The following is an 18,908-nucleotide window of genomic DNA, read 5'->3' as shown; positions in this document are numbered from 1 at the left end:
AATGTTTTACCAAATTACAATTAAAAAAATTCAAAAGCAGCATCAAATAGTCGAAAAAAAACTATTTTTTGAAATTTTTTTATTTTTTCAAATCACCGGTAACACAAATTGATCGATTTTTTAAGATGAGAACATAGGTCAAGTGGTACCTCAAATTATAAATGATTCAAAACTGCATTCAATGGCGTATTGCGATTCAAAATATACCGATTAGTTTTTGAGAAAAGTAGGGATAAGTTTTGTGAAAAATACAATACAAATTCAGTTAAATAGTAGATAAACAATGAAAAAACTTGTTTGTTGATAGAAAATTGGTTTGTTTTAAATTTTGTACTCATCAACAGTCTTTGGTTATTTTTATTTACCCTTTTATTCTTTTTTTTGGAGTCGCACGATATACGAGTGTATAGAGACAAGTATCGCAGGACTGCCTGATACCCTCTTTACACACAACCTGAACGATCACAAAATTCTGCGGAAGTACCATCAACATTTTTTTACGATGGCCACTTTTACGGGTAGACACTTGATTGTTTGAGTATGTGCGTAAACTCTACTCAGTATGTGCGAAATCTCTACTTTGAAAATACAAATTAAGTTTTTTTATTTGTTTTTACCGCAGGATGAGGTAATTAGTGTATCGAACCCTAAAGCACAATTCTCACGAATCCGTCTTGCTTTTGAGTATCAGGACCATTTCACAATTCGAAACAAGTTTTCAGTTTTATGGTTGATACGATCAACTCAGTGTGAGTTAAACAACCAGACTAATTCTGATCGGTCTTCATATTTGAAGTAAAGAGAAAATATAAAATCAAGTGAAACATGTGTAAACGAGATGGGTGAATTTATGAGAAATCGAGTAAAGGCCTGAAACAGGCGCTTAAAATCAAAAAGGGCTCTAAAATGCCCGATAGGGTCTCAGAGATTCCAAATCGTCACGTACCAAAAATTCCCTTCGAATTTATGGAAATTAAGTCCATATGTGTAATGAAGCCCTTTTTAGGGGTGTTAATGTGACGTTATAGTCACAAAGTCGGCTACACTTAAAAACGTTTCTGGCTTATTTTGGAAGCCTCTACGAAAGTGGAAAATTTTGGGGTTTTGATGAGGTCTAAAGCACCGCAAGCATTCCACTGAATAAAACTTAATGACCCGGGGGCAAAAGTAAGATTTAGATACCCAATTAAATTCTTGAAATAGGCGACTAACACGATTAATGGAAGACACGATTAATGGAGGACACGATTAATGGAGGACACAATGAGATGGGCGAAAATTAAGCAATAAAAAGAGGTTTTCTGAACCTGAACTAGCCTGAGCAAGAGGGATGAAATCAAGTATTGGCAAATTGTCCTAATTGGGGCAAACGCCAATATAGATATGAAGAGATGAAATTAAAATATTCATAAATCAAAACGTAAATAATAAAAAGCCGATTTTAGGCGTTTGCGCACTTTGCAATCTATTCGTGATTTTTCCCTAATTTTAAATTGAAGTTTTTCAAGATCTTCTCTAAAAAATGGGTTCTACCGAAGGGAGACAGAAATTTCGAAAAAACGTTGCATTTCTGGTGACTTACTCTTATGCGCGTCAACGGGCCAAGATTGATCCTATGCGTATTGATGCTCAATTGAGCTCTTCGCGGCCTTATGATGTACTGTGAGACACCTCAACTTTAACGGGGCTGAGTATGCAAATAAAAAATTCTTCGCTGCCAGAGGGTCCTATATCCCTCTTTATAGAGTCGTTATAGTTAATAGCATTAGACCTTTAGCTGACTGAAACTAACCTGCCTATAACGCAGAAAAAAGCTCGATTCAAAATATTCATTAAACGAGCATCGAAATCCCATTACTTGATCTCATTGAAGCTGTTCAATTACCATCGGCATATACACAAAAGCCCGAACGGCTATCGCTTCAATAGCCACAATTTTCAATTATCGGCTCTAATTTTATAAATGACGCTGTGGCTCCATCGTCATTGTTCCCTCAAACTTTATCGCCTTAATTTGACTATTAACTAAAATCAACAGAACTTACTTAAACAGACGAATAATTGTTCCTTAAGGGTCCAGGAGAATTCTGAACGGGCAAAACTCCTCACCCCCCAACCTACGATCCAAATGGCGAAAAAAGAAACAATCTTACGATCAAATGCCGCGAATGGAAAGTTTTCCGAAAGGAAAATCGTCGGGAAGTTTCCAACCCAGAGCGCGCTTTTGAGAGCGTCAACGTCGGCGTCAGCGTGTGACTGAGCGGCGTCTCCTGGAGGCGCCGCGACGCTCGACGGCTCCGGCGTAGATGCTCTGGAGATAGAATTAGATGGATTACACAAATACGAGGGATAATGCGAAATTATATTTAAGGGCCTGTAAACACCTAGGTAATAGTGACATCTGGAACAGAAATGGTGGGTGTTCCTGCAAGACTTGTGGCAGAAGGGGACAAGGCAGCAGGGCCAGCAGCAGCACATGCACAAAACTAAGGATAGTATATAGGACAAGTAGGATCTTTCCGTGTAGATTGTGGAGACTACAACTACTCTGCAATGGGGACAGGATATGTACAAGGGGTGCGGACCCAGGGAGAAGGAATCGGCTGCAAATTGCTGGAAATCAGGACGGCTCACACATAGAGGGTGATGGCTTACCAGATATAACACTGAGGTTCTCACTTTCTCCTCCATGGATTTCCGCATAAGAAGGAGGAGGCTGTCTAGTTATGAAAGGTATGGAGGAGTAGGTGCTGGGGGGGAAGTGAGTCACTACAGGCCCTAGTTTTAATACAGTGGAGTAAGAGGGAGGCATGTGACCTCGGCTTTGCTCAAAAGAACTCTTAATGATAAAGCTTTCATGGTGCTGCATGCTGGTGGAATTAACTAATCCTAAAAATAATTTTCCTCGTGGAGATATTATAGGCATCTCCTAAACTTGCCAACCTGTGAGCATCAGCATTCCGGCTCTAGGACTGCGCAGGTTGGTCTGAGCGGTGGCCGATCTCTCTTCAAACTGACCAGAAGAGCTGGGCTGCCGGATGCCGTTCGCATCTTCGCTTCTGGTGGAATTAGTCGGACATGACCTGACGGCAACTACATGAGGCTCGTCGGAGGTAGTGGGGGCTAAATCTACAGTATCCACCACCACGGAGAAGCTTGAACTCGTCCTCTGGATCGTCTCGCTTTCGTTGTCCATCTCTCATGACACTGACAATGTCAGCCACGTAACTCGAAACTTCTAGTTTTCGGATAATCTTACCAGTCCCGAGATGGTTCATTTGAAGAAGAAGAAAATGAATTATTGAACGGATACGTCTTTGTACTGTCAAAATGCGGTGCAAAGTTCTCTTTCAATTCAGAATTCCCACACACCTTGGAAGAGCATCTATTGCAGAAGCATCCCAACGTGGAAATGACCCATTTCTCCAAGGATAATTTATACCATTGCCGCAGTTCTTTGTTCGGTAACAATTCATTCGCTGGTAAGTCTCTCGTGGAAGGAGGAAAGTTCCTCCGAAGGCTGTTTTTTGAAGGTCCAAGGACCGGTAAACTTTGTAAGGTCCAAAACTTTCATAAACCTAAAGACCGGCTGACGTCAAAGTGCGGTTTTAAGACTACCGATGATATGGACTAGTACCATTTAAGGTTCAAAGCAAAATCATGAATCGCTAAGTGATACTATACATTGATTTTGCCAGAATTATAGCGTTAGTAAAAAAAGAGCATTCTCAGAAGTTTGTAGCTGAGCGAATAGGCGACTTACAAAGCGACGTCCCCCATATATAGAACCGCAATTTGAAGATTAACTCTATACAAGATAGATCGCAAAGTGGTCATAAGTGCGTTAATAACCAAAGACAGAGTCGCTATACAGGATGATTCAAACTTAAGGCGAAAAATTCCATATTTTGTCTATTTTAAATGTATTTGACTGCATTCCTTATTCTTTGCATTAATTACTCATGGCTGTCAATTTCTACTGCATAAAGCAATTGTTTTAAATGCCCCCATACAAAATAGTCCAGAGTATTCAAGTCAGGATATATCGCAGGCCATAGCAGTTGACCACGTCTACGAATCCTCCTCTCATTACAAAATTTTATTTTACTTTTTTTAACCAGTATATCAAACGGTACAAAATTCCTTACTTTTTCGCCTCGAGTTTTGAATCAGCCTGTAGACACTTAACACATTCTACTATGACAAAATACCAGAACTTCGAAAGGAAGTTAGATATGCCCTTGGAGTTGCTGTTTGTTATTCAACGCTAAGACGCATCGTTCAGTCTGGTTTCCGATGTAGTGGACTAATAGAAGAGTTCCTCTGCTACAATATCAATACAGACTTTTTCGGCTGCAGCGGGCTGAACAGAACATACTCTTACCCGAAAGATTCTGATATTTTCTTCTTTTTTCTGATGCTATCAGAATTTGTATCGTAAACGATCGCTGCCCAAATTGACTTTAGTGAAAGCCAACGAGAGCTGCTCAAGTTGCCTCCGCTCATCCCAACCCTCCATTTGCGGGAGAAAGTGCCATGTTGTGGATTGGTGTATAATGTCCCACGAGCACACCGACCTAATTCATGTTCAGGGGAAATTTTGTCTTCACGGACGATAATCCCCATCGTCCTATGGCAGTAAATAACTACCGTAAAAAGGACGGAATCAACAAGCTTGACATGAATCCCATGGAACATGCTTGAGACGTGCTTTCTAGAGCTGTAAATTCTCGAAGAAATCGTCCCAGAACCGTCCAGGGGCTTGCTATTGCTACTACAGAAGAATGGTAGCGTATACCTCAAGATTTTATAGTTAACTTTGTTCAAAGCATGTAGCGAGGATTTCAAGCCTGTATTGATACAAGGTCGTAAATACATGTTATTAATTTTTTTACTCGAAAAACTATATTTATTTTTTTCAATTTAATAGTAGAGCAATTATATATAAATTTTTAATCAAAATTCATTAATAAATAAATATTTCATACATTTTTTGTACCACATAATAAGATATCCAAGAATTAAGGCAATGAAAATTTTTTCAATCTATGTGTATTTTATGTCCATAATTGGTTCCATTGCGGCCTTGAAACAATAATTTCCCATTAAAAACACAAAAATTTGGTATCCTGTACAAACATTTGATATTATGCTCGAAATGGTAATTGCAACATTTATGTCCTCTATCATCTGTGACGAACTCGGTACTAATTTAACCACTTTAAACTTCACTGCTTTGAAGCTATTTTAAATAAATATTTTATTAGTTGGAACATGGGAGCCCAGGTCCTTAAAAGTTATACGCCTGTACTGCAGAGTCTCAGACCGGCCCTGCCTACATCGAGAGCGAAACAAAGTAACTTGAAGTAAGTAAGTTGGCAAAAATCAAGGATTTTGCGAGCAAAAGATCACAAGAGAAATTATTACTTTTTGGTTATTAATTGATAATTTAGATAGCATATTCACCAATCGGAGCCCTATGCTTGTTGGTGTGCTGGCTCCTTTGTTTCATGCCCTTTCTGATGCCCGAAAGCAGCCAGCTTCAGTTGTTTAGCAAGAGGTGTGGGGCCTTGTTGGGCAGTACTTTGCTCTGAAGTGATGGATGTTTATTGACGTTCATTGTTGCAGGAGAATACGACAGAAAGACGGGACGCATGAAGTGTCCTCCGTGTCCCTCCAAACAGGCGTATAATACGGGCAACATGTCGCTGTTTTTTTAGTTGCGCCGTAGTGTAACATAATATTTTTTTTCTAACCCGTAACAAGATCATTTGATGGATATTCTTAAAAGGACGAAGGGGAAGGGAGCGTCCGTCAAATGATACAAGGACCGATGTTTAAAATTATGGAATTTCTCCATTATGAGTCTCTGGGAGTGGCGTTTAGTTATGAGTTTAGTCAGCTTTTCCCACGGATGCAATCGTTCGAAAAACTCTTTTGGACAACCACTGTTCCGAATATACGAAACTCAGTATAGGATGAAATTTTTTATGAAACCAGTTAATGGTGGAAAAAATTATGGAAAGACAAAAGCGACCAAAAGCTTATGGAAACAGCAAGAAGCTAGGGGAATTACTTAATTTAAATGAATAATTAAAGTAGAGAAGTAGTATCGATTGAGAAAGGGGAGAAAGAGAGAAACGTAGGGACCGGCCAAGCTATTTTTAGAGAGTAAATTTCAGAAAAGTGTTGTTGAGTATCACTGTGAAGTAAAATGCTGGAAGATACGGCCGTGGACATTTGGAAAGAGAGAAGACCTCAATCTCGAACTTGCAGGGCACTTTTTGCTGCTTTCGCAAGATCATATTTTAATTCTCATACTTTCATTCAATTATCTCGCGAACTTCGGTTCGGAGCGTATTCTACAGGTTAATTTAAAATAAAAGCAAAAATATTTTTTTATCTAAAGCGCATATTAAAGAAGTTACGTAATTATGCATATTAAAATAGTTCAGAGGAGGATTTATCTACTTAAGCAGTTTTTCTCGAGGACGACAAGTTTAACCGATTTTACGATAATAACTTTTTCCTATAAAAAAATAAAACTCGTTTTATGGATTTGGTATTCTAAAAATTTAACTCACAAACAAGTTTTTCCGCAAAATTAGCGAGCATATTACCCTGGGACTCCACACCACTGATAATTAGAAATTTCCTGTTCCGCAGCATATCCGTGTTTGTCGTTTCGTACCAAGTTTCACAACTTTGTAACTTACCGTTTAAGCATTATGATCAAAACAACTCTTCCATCTTTAAATAGCTCCCTTAGGAGGCGACTTAAACTAAAAAAAAAAAAAATCATCTTTTATTTTAAAATAACGCGTAAAATACGCTCCTGAAGTAGCGGCCTAAGCCTTGATAACACCCTGTATAATAAACTCGAACGATACCTAAGATGAATATAAAAAATAGAAAGATGACTTCAAAAACTTCAAAAAATATTACGAAACAACAGTACCTTCAACCTAAAGGTCAGATATTGAAAATCGCCATTCAAATTTAATCAATTATCAGTTTTTTGTGAAGGATGTCATCTCTATGTCTCTTTCAGACTTTTATAGTCTGAGGGGTCATCTCATGGTTTTCGACGGATAACTACGAAAAAATGATTAAATTCGATAGAGTATTCCCTATAAGGGGGCTCAAAAAGGATTTATTTTTTTTATCTCTCCGTTTTTTCGAAAATGATGGAATTGTATTGCTTTTTTATTTCTGTATTAAACTAAGGTCCTCTAATGCCTGTTCACACGGAATCGGTCTTATCTCGAGCTTAAAAATCGCTAGAGCTTATTTGAGAAAAACTGTGCTTTTGCGAATATCGTTCCGTTGCGTTTCTTTTAATCAATTCTTATTAACTTGATCATTCCGGTCATAGACACATTATCACCGCACAGGGTGGCTTAAAAACGAAAAAAAAAATCCTTTTTGCCTCAATTTTTTTAATTTTTGCGTCATCTTGTACAATAATCACGTTTCCACCACTCACCTGAATCATTTCATATAAAATTTACCTTTGATCAAAAAACATAAGTTGGCATCAATTCGCAAAAATACAGATTTAAACGATTAAGCTACAACTTTTTCTAACAACAAGATAAAGTCGTTTTTGTGCCAACAAGTATAAACAAAGAAACATTTACACGTAGACAAAGAATTAACAAAATTCCACCGGTTGCCGGAAAACTGAATCGTCTAGAACAAACATTACCGAAATGCTTTGGCATGGTCAAAAATAAAGTAGTCTCTAACGCAATTCGTGATACAGACAAAAATATCTATTAATCTGAAAAATACCTAGACAGGGCCGGACTACACTAAAGACCCATCAAGTTACAATTAGGTAAACTGGTGATAAACAGAACGGACCTCTGAATGGTCCCATTATAGTAAATATGTCGTCTTGCTATTTTCTCTATTATTATCTACGATTGGTGTCTAGAGAAAGAGTGGAGCTTTTCGAACTCAACTTAATTATCAGGTGTGTTAGCAACGTTCCATCTTCACAAATCATCCCCAATACTCCAATTTACCATTTATATCTGGAAAATTAGCTATCCAATCACATCGAATGAAACGCTAATCACGACAACAATTTTATTTAAATAATTTTACATTAATGCATCCCTCCCACAGCACCATCGCGGGATTTTTTTCCTTAATCATCAAATTTATTTCAAATTGATCCTCAGCTTTTTCCGTCTTATCGAGATACCCAGTGGTGTATTTTCGAGAATTAACGGAATCCTAAATGATGATGTCACTGAAGCAGATATTATCTCGTACGTGAAGTTCGATCATGCACATGGCTGCAGGGGATAAAGGAGGACTCCAATGAAATCCGCTTGGAGACGAAACGCGACGAGTTCCTTAAAAAATTATATACTTAGTGAAAGCTTTATAACTTTTGAACATTCTTTATGACGGACTTTTATAGAGTTTGCATCCGGAACATGCGCTATTTAACTTTTAACTTCAGGAACTTCATATTAAATCTGTTTCAAATCCTTGCAGAACTTCGGCTAATTAAGCACGATTTTCTCAGATATAAGTTTTCGCGGACCTAGTTCTGGAACTGTGGTAAAAGGGGCAGGCGTTACTCCTGAAATCGATTAAGGTGTTTGTTCCTGTAAACAATTAATAATATCCTGTTTTGATTCGGTCCCGATCAATAGTTTATAAGTAGAATTGGAAAATCACGACCTAAACATTAATTTGTATCAGAAAACATATACCCAGTTTCCACGGTAAAATCTCCTAAAAAGTTCCCTTTTCGGAACGGTGATTAATCTTAGACGAGAATCTCAGAATATATTCGGTGCCCTTTGGTGCACGTTAAAGAAACCTGTTACAGGGCACATGGCCTCATAAATGCTTTAGCTTAGGAAATAACGTTAAACGTTCAGGGACTTGAGCGAAAAAATAAGAGATTACTGGTTACGTTAAAGTATGATAATCAGCATCGCGATACCGTCGTTCCCTTCTGATTTTCCTAAAATAGTCGAACGTACAACTGTTACGAATAAAAGTTGCAGCATCGCAATACCGTCGTTTTCTCATGGTTTTCCTAATAAAGTTGAACGGACAACTCTTACGATGTCGAGTCGTTTTTGACCTGATATGTCACAAAAGTAATTTTTTCAATAGTTTTTTTATATTATTTGTATGACCACGTTTAAAACCTCAAATTTGATGATTTTTCAAAGGGAATTAACTCTTGGTATACGAGATATTATGAAGGGCGGTCGACGCTAGGTCGACTCGTTTTAAAGGAGTATAACTGTTTTTAATTAACCCGCAGTGGAGAGTGTGTACTTACCTTGCAGGAGTTTCCAAAAACTCTCCCCACTTGAGACATCCTTGCTTTTACAGCAGTCACACACTTTTACATTTATAATGCGATTTGACTGTCTAATTGAATTCGTCAACGCCGAATATTAAGTCGAGACGAAAAGAAGCCAATTATCACTAGACTAAATTAATTATTATTTAAAAGGCTAAATAAAGAAAATTAATAGAGACGTTATTAATCAGATCTCTTCAGTTGGGTTATTATCGAGGCAACTAAACGCTTTTCGTCGTTCTTCGCTATTATTGAGACTTGGACCCTATTAGATCGACGTATTAATTGGTATTTGTTTATTTTAGAGGTTTAAGTCTATACCCTATGTTACGCCCATGTGTGTCACCATCTATTTAGCACTATTCACTGTACCAATAGGTTACAGTACCATTACGCTCCGATAGGGGGGCTCTTGAAGACTGGATTTACCGCCACTTTTTTTTGGAGGCAATTTGGATGTAGCCAAGTTTCGTTAAGTTGGTGTGACTGCAATAAACCATTAAAGACCGAACTTGGCTGGTGACCTAAATGTTACTCTCTAAAGCAATAGTTAGCGAATTCGCCGATAATGGATTCCGAGTGGGAGTACGCCACTGCGTGGGGCACTCAGTTTTTGGTACTTAAATACTGAGTGAAACCGCCAAGGATCCCTTGCTCATTACTCGTGAATCGATCGCAGTCTGGCCTTTTACATTTCCGGATGTTGACATTTCGCTTAAATCGTCTTTTTTCTTATATTGTTAGTCAGGAGAACTTCGTTGAACCACTGGTATCCTGTAGTGGCTCGATGTCAACTTTGCCTTAATTATACTCGTATACACTCCTCGACAAAATTAAAGGCCAATTCATTGCAATAGTTGTTGATTTTAGATGACTTTTTTGAAATTATTCTAAGTTTCACGAAATTGCAAACACTAAACAAAAAACAATTTTTTATGGTACGAACGATAAATCCATCCATTGTTATTGTTGATTTGACATTATTTAATGCAATTACATTCATTTAAACAACCCAAAGAGAAAAAATGTTGTCGGAAAGTGAGACAAGGACTATTGAAACTTTATACGAAAAAAATTGGACAATATCAAAAATTGCTCAAAAACCATCCAGGAACGGGGAGCAGTTTTACGCCAAGGATCCAACTCTGCAGCCACTGCAAGGACATTTTGTGAACAATCTGGAATACAAACAAACATTAGAAATATCCAAAGTATTTTGCAAAAAGCCGATAATTGAAGACGATCAAAACGGGAGACAAAACCTCTTCTTCCAAAAGCTCACAAAGCCAACAGGAAGCGATTAGCAATTAAACATGTTTCATGGAAAAAGAAATGGACACAAATTGTTTTCAATGATGAAAAACGTTTTAATTTGAATGGTCGATATTATTTCGATCGATATTATTTTCATGATTTACATGAAGAAAACATGTTTTTAAGCAAACGTCAACTGGGAGGAGAAGGTATCATGGTTCTTGGTGGAATAGGGTTTTAAAGACGCAATTAATAAATATTTTGTTCGCCAAAAATTAAACGCAAAAAAATACATAGCAGTTATTCAAGAACCGATCGTTGAAAGAGGAGAAGAGCTAGCACGAGGGAGGTTCCTCTTTCAGTGAGGCAATGCGCGTGTACACACAGCACGAATAGCAGGCAATTTTTTTGAAGCCAAAAACATTTAAGTTTTACGCTGGCCAGCCCGCTCACCAGATCTGAACATTATTGAGAATTGTTGGAGAGAACTTTCTCGAGCAATTTATGTACAAAGGAAACAGTTCGACTCCGTAGAGAACCCTAAGGCTTGCATCGTAGAAAAGTGGACCAACATTCAAAAGGTATGCATACAAAAGTTTTTAAATCGCTTCTACACCGATTGGTGGAAGTCCGCCAAAAAAACAACGGGGATCATCACATTACTAAATAGAAAAACTACAGAAGTGATCAGCAGATATAGAAAGGCTGCCCTGCGTCTTCGCCGTCTTGGAAATGTATTATATTTTCGTATTTGACACAGAAATAAATTTGCGTTATCGAAAAATTGTTTTTCGCTTATTATTTGTAAAGTTGTAAAATTTTAAATAATTCTTAAAAGTCTTGTCCGCTAGAATTAATAAGTATATAAACAAAAATCGCAAAAAAAACTGGGATGGCCTATGATTTTGTCAGGGAGTGTATATCCATATTGTTTCAAATCAATTAATAATGTAATCAACAAATGTTTCTAAACGTTAAACGACTTTGTTGATTAATTTCGACCAGAAAACAGTGTACTTTAGAATTCGACTTCAAGGTGGTCCAAATGTGATTATCCAGTCCACGATTATCTTGGCCCACGAGTTCGTTCTGGACCAAACAGGTAAATTTTGGCTTCATGCGCGATATTCTACTAGATATATAGGGTGATCCACTTAAAACCGTCCACCTGAAAGATCTTGAATGGATTTTTTTTTCAGAAAACCTCGAGACACATCAATTTTACTCTTAAGGAGGACATTTTAAAACCATAAGTTCGTGCAGGTGTAGAGTCATCCCCCTAAACGGGGTGGCAACCCGTTCAAGAATCTCAAAGGGCACGGGGAATCAAGTGACATATCAAATCAAAGGAATTTCAATTCTCTTTACGAGTGTGCTTAGATTTTTTTGATCCGTCTTTAAATATTGTAAAAACCGTTTTAAAACATCAGTGAAATAAATTTTAAAAAATGAACTTGCCAACACTGCAAGAAATTATGTTTACAATCGAATTCTTAAGATAAGGTGATGAGTTTTCTTAGCATTGAGCGGGTAGTTTTGTTCCGATTTTGCACTGACCGGATTTCTGTCGCGAAATTTGTCGATTCATCTGACGATTCAAAGCTTCGCGGTTTACGCCACCGCAGAAACGATCGAAATTATCCCCAACTATTTCAAGAACAATGAAATAGCCCGAAAAACTACAAGAATTTTTAATGGAAGGCATCCCGGTAAGAATCCGAGCTATCCCTACGTGACGAATTTAATATCTAAATTCATGGAGACTGGGCCCGTTGCTAACAAAAAACATGAGAGGCGACAGACCGTTACTAACGAGGCTGCACAGATTGCAATTTTGGGACGTGTGGAACTAGATCATGTAAAGCATGAAAAAATGATTTTATGCGCCCGAAAATTAACAGTAACATCGGGTATTCCACATAGTGGTATTCAGAGGACCTTCAAAAAGCATAATTTCCAACCACATAATCTCATTCATAAGCTCAATGCAGATGATTCATATCGCCATATGCAATTTTGTCCGGTGATGAGTGAACGCATTGTGATCGTTTCCATTTTTTTATACTCTACATGCTTTCCTGACGAATACACATTCTGTCTGAATGATTTCGTCAACAAGCATAATTGCAGATAGTGGAATGATGTGAATCCTGGAATTATGAGATAACAGCATCCAAGAAAATTTAACACATGGGCTAAGTTTTTGGGATATTGTATTGTTGGACCTTTTTTCTACCTGATAACCTAACAGGTGAATCTTACTTCAATCGGCTTCAAGACTTCATCTACCCTCACATTGTGGATATCCTTGAAATCGATGATCAGATCCCAGAGAATAAAACATTTTTTCAACGGGAAGGTGCTCCGCCACAATATGCAGTATCTGTACGCAACTTTTTGTATCAACATATTCCCGAACACTGGATTGGTAGAAGAGAATTCATTGAGTGACCCCCAAGATTGCCTGATGTAACGCCATTGGACTTTTTCTTATGGGGTCATTTAAAAACTAACATAGGACGAAATCTACTTCGTTAGAATATCTTTGTCACCTAATAGTGATAGTGATGAAATAACGCCCGAAGTGCTATAAAATCTTCGAGAAGAGGTTGAACAAAGACGATATGATTATATGGAAGTAAATGAGTCGCAATGTGAACATTTATTTAAATAAAATATTATTTAAACATTTATTTTTCTCTATTTATTTGACCGATGTTTTAACACGGTTTTTTCATAATATTTAAAGGCGATGCAAAACAATTGCAGCATACTTGTAAAGAGAATTGAAATTTCTTTGATTTAACGTGCCACTTGACCCTCGTGCCATTTAAGGTTCTTGAAGGAGTTACCATCCCGTTTTGGGGAATAACTCTACATTTGCGAATTTATGGTCTAAAAATGTCCCTCTTCAAAGTAAAATTGACGTGTCTCGGTATTTTCTGGAAAAAATATATCCGTTCGATATTTTAGGTGGACGGTTTTAAATGGGCCACCCTGTATAAAGGGTGATACAGAAAACGCCGTTTTCTGTATAAAAATCCTGAAATCTTTGTTAATTTAAAATGTAGACACTTAAAAACTAAGTATAAAATAAAACATATGATAAATACTCGCCACGACGTTGGTGGCACAAATTTCAGTAAACTTTGAAAGTGTTTTGTATAAACGTGGCGGTATTTGTTTGATTTAGTTTCGGCATTTAATGCTTGGGTGGTCTTAGGTTTGTTGGCATAAACGTGAGATTTCAAAAATCCCCAAAGAAAAAAGTCAATAGGTATTAGGTCACGGCATCGAGGAGGCCGATTCTTGTCATCACGACCAATGCTGTTCAATGATCCGGTAGGCGAACTATCTTCGCAAAAGCAATACTTGGTGAGGCGGCTGGAGTTTGTGAGGATGGAAATGTAAATTTTCCGTGAAAATACGAGTGTATGTGTGGCTGTCAAAATGTTCAATTCTTCTGCACGTCGACGAATCGAGGTTTCTGGATTTTCTCCCACATTCTGTTGAATTGTCGCGATATTTTTTTTGAACGATCACTACGAGGCCGTTTTGGGTCTTTCATATCAATAACTGAACCAGCACTTTCAAATTTATGATTGTTTTTAAAGCTGACGAAGTAAGGACACTATTCCTACCGAACATTGGACACACTTTACTAATTGTAGCTACTAAGCTTTCACCATTTTGATAGTAAGATTTAACAATATGGAGCCGTTGCTGCACCGTATATCGCTCCATGTCTACTGACTCCCATCTGTCTTCTTTCCACCTAGCACGCGTATTCACTTATTAAAAAATTATGACAAAAATTACACATAGTTTAAATCTTGCGTTCTTATTGCAACACTCTTTATAAAACACACATTGTGAAAACTGCCAGCAGTGTGATGAAGTCGTCGTAAAAGATTCGAGTAAAAAAAAATGCAATAATTAAAAACATGGTGGTTACTCAATAACATTTTGTAACAAGTGATGGAATTACTTCATTCTACAATCAATTTTTCTACACTATGAATAATTATTGTCCTAATGTCAGAGATATAGCTATTTTTGAAGCTGTTATTCACTTTTCCTTTTCTTTCAATTAATAATTGTGTTGGTTACCTTTTAAAAGATCCTTCTCGCTGTCCTTATGAGAACAATTGCAGATTTCCTTTTTATTAATAAAAATAATTTTAAATAAGTAGTATCTCTGCAGATTCTTGACTAATTGGCGAATACGGATTCCTGTTAACCTAAAGAACTATATCGGGCGAACGAGGCCGTATAATCTTTAAAAACGTTCACATTTATTTTTCATGTACCTACCTTAGAATAGATATCACACTCATCATATTCAAAAACAAATTTACATATAATTACAGTTACATATAGTTACATATAATAAAATATCACAGGAGCGCACAGATCCCCGGAAACGAATTGACATATTCTTGTAAACATTTTTTTGATAAAAGTTTTTGTCATTAAGTTGACATCGTATTGAATGCCATTTTTTTGACAGGTTGTTTGACACATGAATTTGAAAAGCTATTGGTTAAGACGCACTTTAAAAAAACATGGCAGGATTATTTCCATGGCAGCTGAGCTTGACCCAACCTTTGAAACTTCTAGTAACTCACCCAACAATTTGCTGTCACACACTTGTCTCCCTGACATAGTTATCAGCAGTTTGAAAAATCGGGCTTTTAGTAGAATTGTGGAAAAATTCAACTGCTGTTAATATTTATGCTCGTTTGCCGAGAGCTTAAAAATTTACATATCTACATCCGCAAAAACACTGTCGTCAATGTTTCATATATGTGTAAACTCCGCTCCCATGAAAACATTATTATAAATCTGCTGTTGTTTTTGAAGAAAATGAAATCACATAACGTCTGATCCAATGGTTTTCTGCCACATTTAATTTCTGCAGAATTGACATTTTCCGGCTATCATTAAATAATATGATGATCACATTCTTTGGATGACAGCACTACAATCTTGACTTTCGGCCAGGGTTTCGGCTAATTACTTCCACTGTGCTGCGAGAGAAGTGGTGGAAATTTTCTTGACAAAATGGCTACTGTTCTGCCCTTCAATGACAGATAATAATTGGAAAAATAATGAAAAACCCATCAAAGCGTTAGAACTGTAATTGTGCAGTTCCGCAGGATCCAGTGTCACGTCCGGTGCAGTCAGTAGCGGCTTTCCCGGGGGGGCGTGGAACTTTCGTGGTTGATGGTTGTTTTTTGGGGAGGAGGGCGTTGATTAAAAATTTCGCCGGGGATGCCACATTTGCTAAGGCCGACGTTGAATACAGTTCTTACCTCTGTAAAATGTGCTAAATACAAGATTATATTAATGCACGTCAATTAAAAATAATTTATGTCGATATTATCAGTTCGGCGAATAGAACATTTGTGAAACACATCAGCTTGCACGTATCCAAATTCCATGAACATGAACATGAATACTTGCTTATGTTTTGCATTCATTTTGAGACCTTCTTAGGACAACGCTGATTTATCTAACGCGCGACATGAAAATTTTCAGGTTTTAAAGAAAATTTCTTAGGTCTTACAATATGTAAAAGACGGTGATGGACGTTTTTCCTCAGATTATCGACGAAACGTTTATTAAGTAGTAATGAACATTCCTATTAATTTTTTGTGCTTTTTTTCGAACTCTGTGAAGATGAACACTGGCTTTCGAAATGTCTCGAAGTTCGTTTATTACAACGTCGTTTAATAATAAGTTCTAAGGAACATTCCGCTCATTTTTTTAACTATTTTTCAAACAGTCTTAAATATGATACCGAGAGATTTTTTAAAATCTGCAAGATAGAGTCATACACCCCCTTAGACAGAGCTACCAGGTTATCTTCTGAGTAACCCTCGTCTCAAGATTAGAGGTGACGTGGGAACACGACTCATATATATTAATCTGTTAAGAACACTTGGATTTTTTCAGATTAAAATCTTGAAGGTAGGTTGCATACAGTAGTGTTTTTAAAATATAGTTGAAGAGTGTCTCATACGTAAGTTCTTATACCAATATTGATTATGACGGAATCTTAAATTTGTTTACTCATAGAATATCAGCTTAATGAATTTTAGCCACTTCTAGGGAAAAAAATTAAATCGTTTAAATTGACTTTGATTTATGTCTTTATTACACGCGATATGGTGGAGACAAGCAGAAAGAAAGCTTTTTACACATTAAAAAGGAAGTTCTCACGTACCAATCTAATGACTTGTTTACAATCTTTAATGCATTATTCACGATAGCAAACTAAAGACCATAGCAACAACCAAATGATGTTTGCTAAGTATTGTGGGGCGTCAATAATAGCGCTCAGTAAAACCAACTAGCAAATTTTCCAATGTCACATTCCGGTATAATACCTTAACCGGATACCTAAATATCAATCACTACTTCCGATTTTTCGGAAATTAAAGCGTTTTTTTGGCTATTCTTTAAATTACGAGACTTTGGCTTGTTTTTATGACTTTAAATAGACTATCACTTTGGATCATTTCAGAAGCAGGTAATTTTATCTAGCATAGTTAATATCGGCTTTTAATCTCATATTCCCTTTTCCCCTTGCCATGTTTATATAACAGTGTTATCAAGTAATATGAATCACTGGATATTATCATGACAACTTCGCGGAAATTCGCATAACAGAACCAGACTCAGGCCTTTCTACAGGTATAACTACACAACCTGTTCCTTAGAAAACTAAACTTTTATCGTAGCGCAATCAAATTCGGTTTCCGACTAGAACCAACCATTTTGACTCGAAGTAAAATATATTCAAAATGGCGGCATTTCCGGTTATACCGGAACTAGCTACGAACTTCCATATTTTAAATGGAACCCTATATTGTTTTCTGTTATTTTAGGATGTCTCATTAAATTTTAGGGCCAGCTTATGTAAGGTGTCCTACGCCTAAAATTTACTGGTTTCCATGGAAATCGATTTCTGCGCTAACCGCTGCGAATTGTGGCATTGGTGTGCGAGGACTCAAAGAGCACCTGTCCAGAACCGATCTAAGGAACCTTAATAATATTGATGAAAAATTAAATCCTACCCTGGGAAATGCTTTAAAGTACAGAGTGTCGCATTTTAAATAAGCCAGTTATCATGATTTGAAGTCATGCAACTTCGGTGGCAGGTTTCGGAGGATGTGGAGGATTTTTTGCCAACCTGAAATACATCGAAACATGGTTTACTAAGCCTTTTTTGAGTTCCACAACATCGATTCCAAAATTTGCGTCGTTAGCGCACAATTTCGATTTCCTTAGGATCTTGCAGCTATTAAAATTTTCATTTTTTTTTCGTATAACTTGGGAACGGTAAATTTTACGCATAAGACACTTTACATAAACTCGCCTTAAAATTTCACGAAAAATTCAAAAATTGCAAGAAAATAGGCGGCTTCAATTAAAATATCAAAGTTCCTAGCTACTTCCGGTGACACCGGAAGTGTCGCCATTTTAAAAATATATTACTTAGATTCACAATGGTCGATTCTAGCGTGAAAAAAAATTGATTTCACTACGATAGTGAAAATTCAAAAATCAATTCCATTTAAAATATTAAAATTAGTATGTTCCGGTATAACCGAAAGTTCAGTCATTTTGAAAATATTTTCTTGAATTCAAAATGATATATCCTACCTTGAAACCAAATTTCTTTGGGCTACAATAGTGGAAAGTCAAAAATGTTCTAACGAAAGCGTTGCGTCGCTAACCCTGTATACTTTGAACATCCTTTAATTTAATCAATTTCCTTAACTGATTTCCTCACAACATCAACGTTCAACATCGCCACAGCAATTTACATAATATAATTAGTTTCAGGTTGGCACCAATGCCTCGGTCTAATCGTCATTAATTACTTATCCTGAATCATTAAAATTGGTGTAGTGAGCACAAAATCTATTTTTCAGTATTTTTAATTCTGCAGCATTGCGAAATAAATTTTGATAAAAATGGTAAAGGTTCAACAAATCAACCTGCAGTTTTATCCGATACTAGTTAGTTTGTTGTTGGTCCGTCAAATGGGGATCCCGTGAGAATCCGACTTGCATCCGTGGGAAGAGAGCGTGAAAAATTTGCTATAAAAAATAATTCATGTTCTTTGAAGAGAATGAAATTGTCTAAATGCAACCTGGCGTGGTACCAGAGTGTACTTGTATCAACGAAACTTATCATTTTAGGTCTGATGATGATGAATTTATCTGAGTAGTAAGTTATAGCGAGAAAATCACTGTCCAACAGGACTAAAATGTGTAGAGGTTATCAACAGGATCATCTCCCA

General features: G+C 36.9%; 3 protein-coding genes and 1 pseudogene across 3 annotated transcripts in view; 2 read left to right on the top strand and 2 right to left on the bottom strand.

Moving 5' to 3' along the window:
• CngA (Cyclic nucleotide-gated ion channel subunit A) overlaps positions 1–2,175 on the bottom strand; it is a 47,811-nt gene extending 45,636 nt beyond the window's left edge. The window contains exon 1 of the mRNA XM_066283568.1: positions 2,046–2,175. The gene's annotated coding sequence lies outside the window, so the exon portion shown is untranslated. The remainder of the gene's footprint in view (positions 1–2,045) is intronic.
• LOC136339945 (lipopolysaccharide-induced tumor necrosis factor-alpha factor homolog) overlaps positions 1–18,908 on the top strand; it is a 32,005-nt gene that overhangs the window by 10,366 nt on the left and 2,731 nt on the right. The gene's annotated exons all lie outside the window — the stretch shown is intronic.
• LOC136339944 (uncharacterized) lies at positions 2,480–3,340 on the bottom strand. Its single transcript, XM_066283584.1, has 3 exons — positions 2,944–3,340; positions 2,656–2,889; positions 2,480–2,548 (listed from the first exon to the last, which is right to left on the bottom strand). The coding sequence occupies exons 1-3, from the start codon at positions 3,194–3,196 to the stop codon at positions 2,544–2,546; spliced, it is 492 nt and encodes a 163-aa protein (XP_066139681.1). The 5' UTR covers positions 3,197–3,340; the 3' UTR covers positions 2,480–2,543.
• Positions 3,306–18,870, top strand: LOC136340016 (uncharacterized; annotated as a pseudogene).

The sequence above is a fragment of the Euwallacea fornicatus genome, chromosome 7, assembly GCF_040115645.1.
Source record: "Euwallacea fornicatus isolate EFF26 chromosome 7, ASM4011564v1, whole genome shotgun sequence".
Lineage (NCBI taxonomy): Eukaryota > Metazoa > Arthropoda > Insecta > Coleoptera > Curculionidae > Euwallacea > Euwallacea fornicatus.
Note: the sequence above shows the minus strand (reverse complement) of the source record. Positions and strands in the feature narration are given on the sequence as shown.

What these genes read in the sequence shown, in the direction of transcription:
- LOC136339944 (XM_066283584.1), bottom strand. Translation starts at nt 3,196, where the DNA reads ATGGACAACGAAAGCGAGACGATCCAGAGGACGAGTTCAAGCTTCTCC. An exon ending in CGGAATGCTGATGCTCACAG is followed by an intron (nt 2,890 to 2,943) that starts GTTGGCAAGTTT and finishes AATTATTTTTAG; the next exon opens with GATTAGTTAATTCCACCAGC.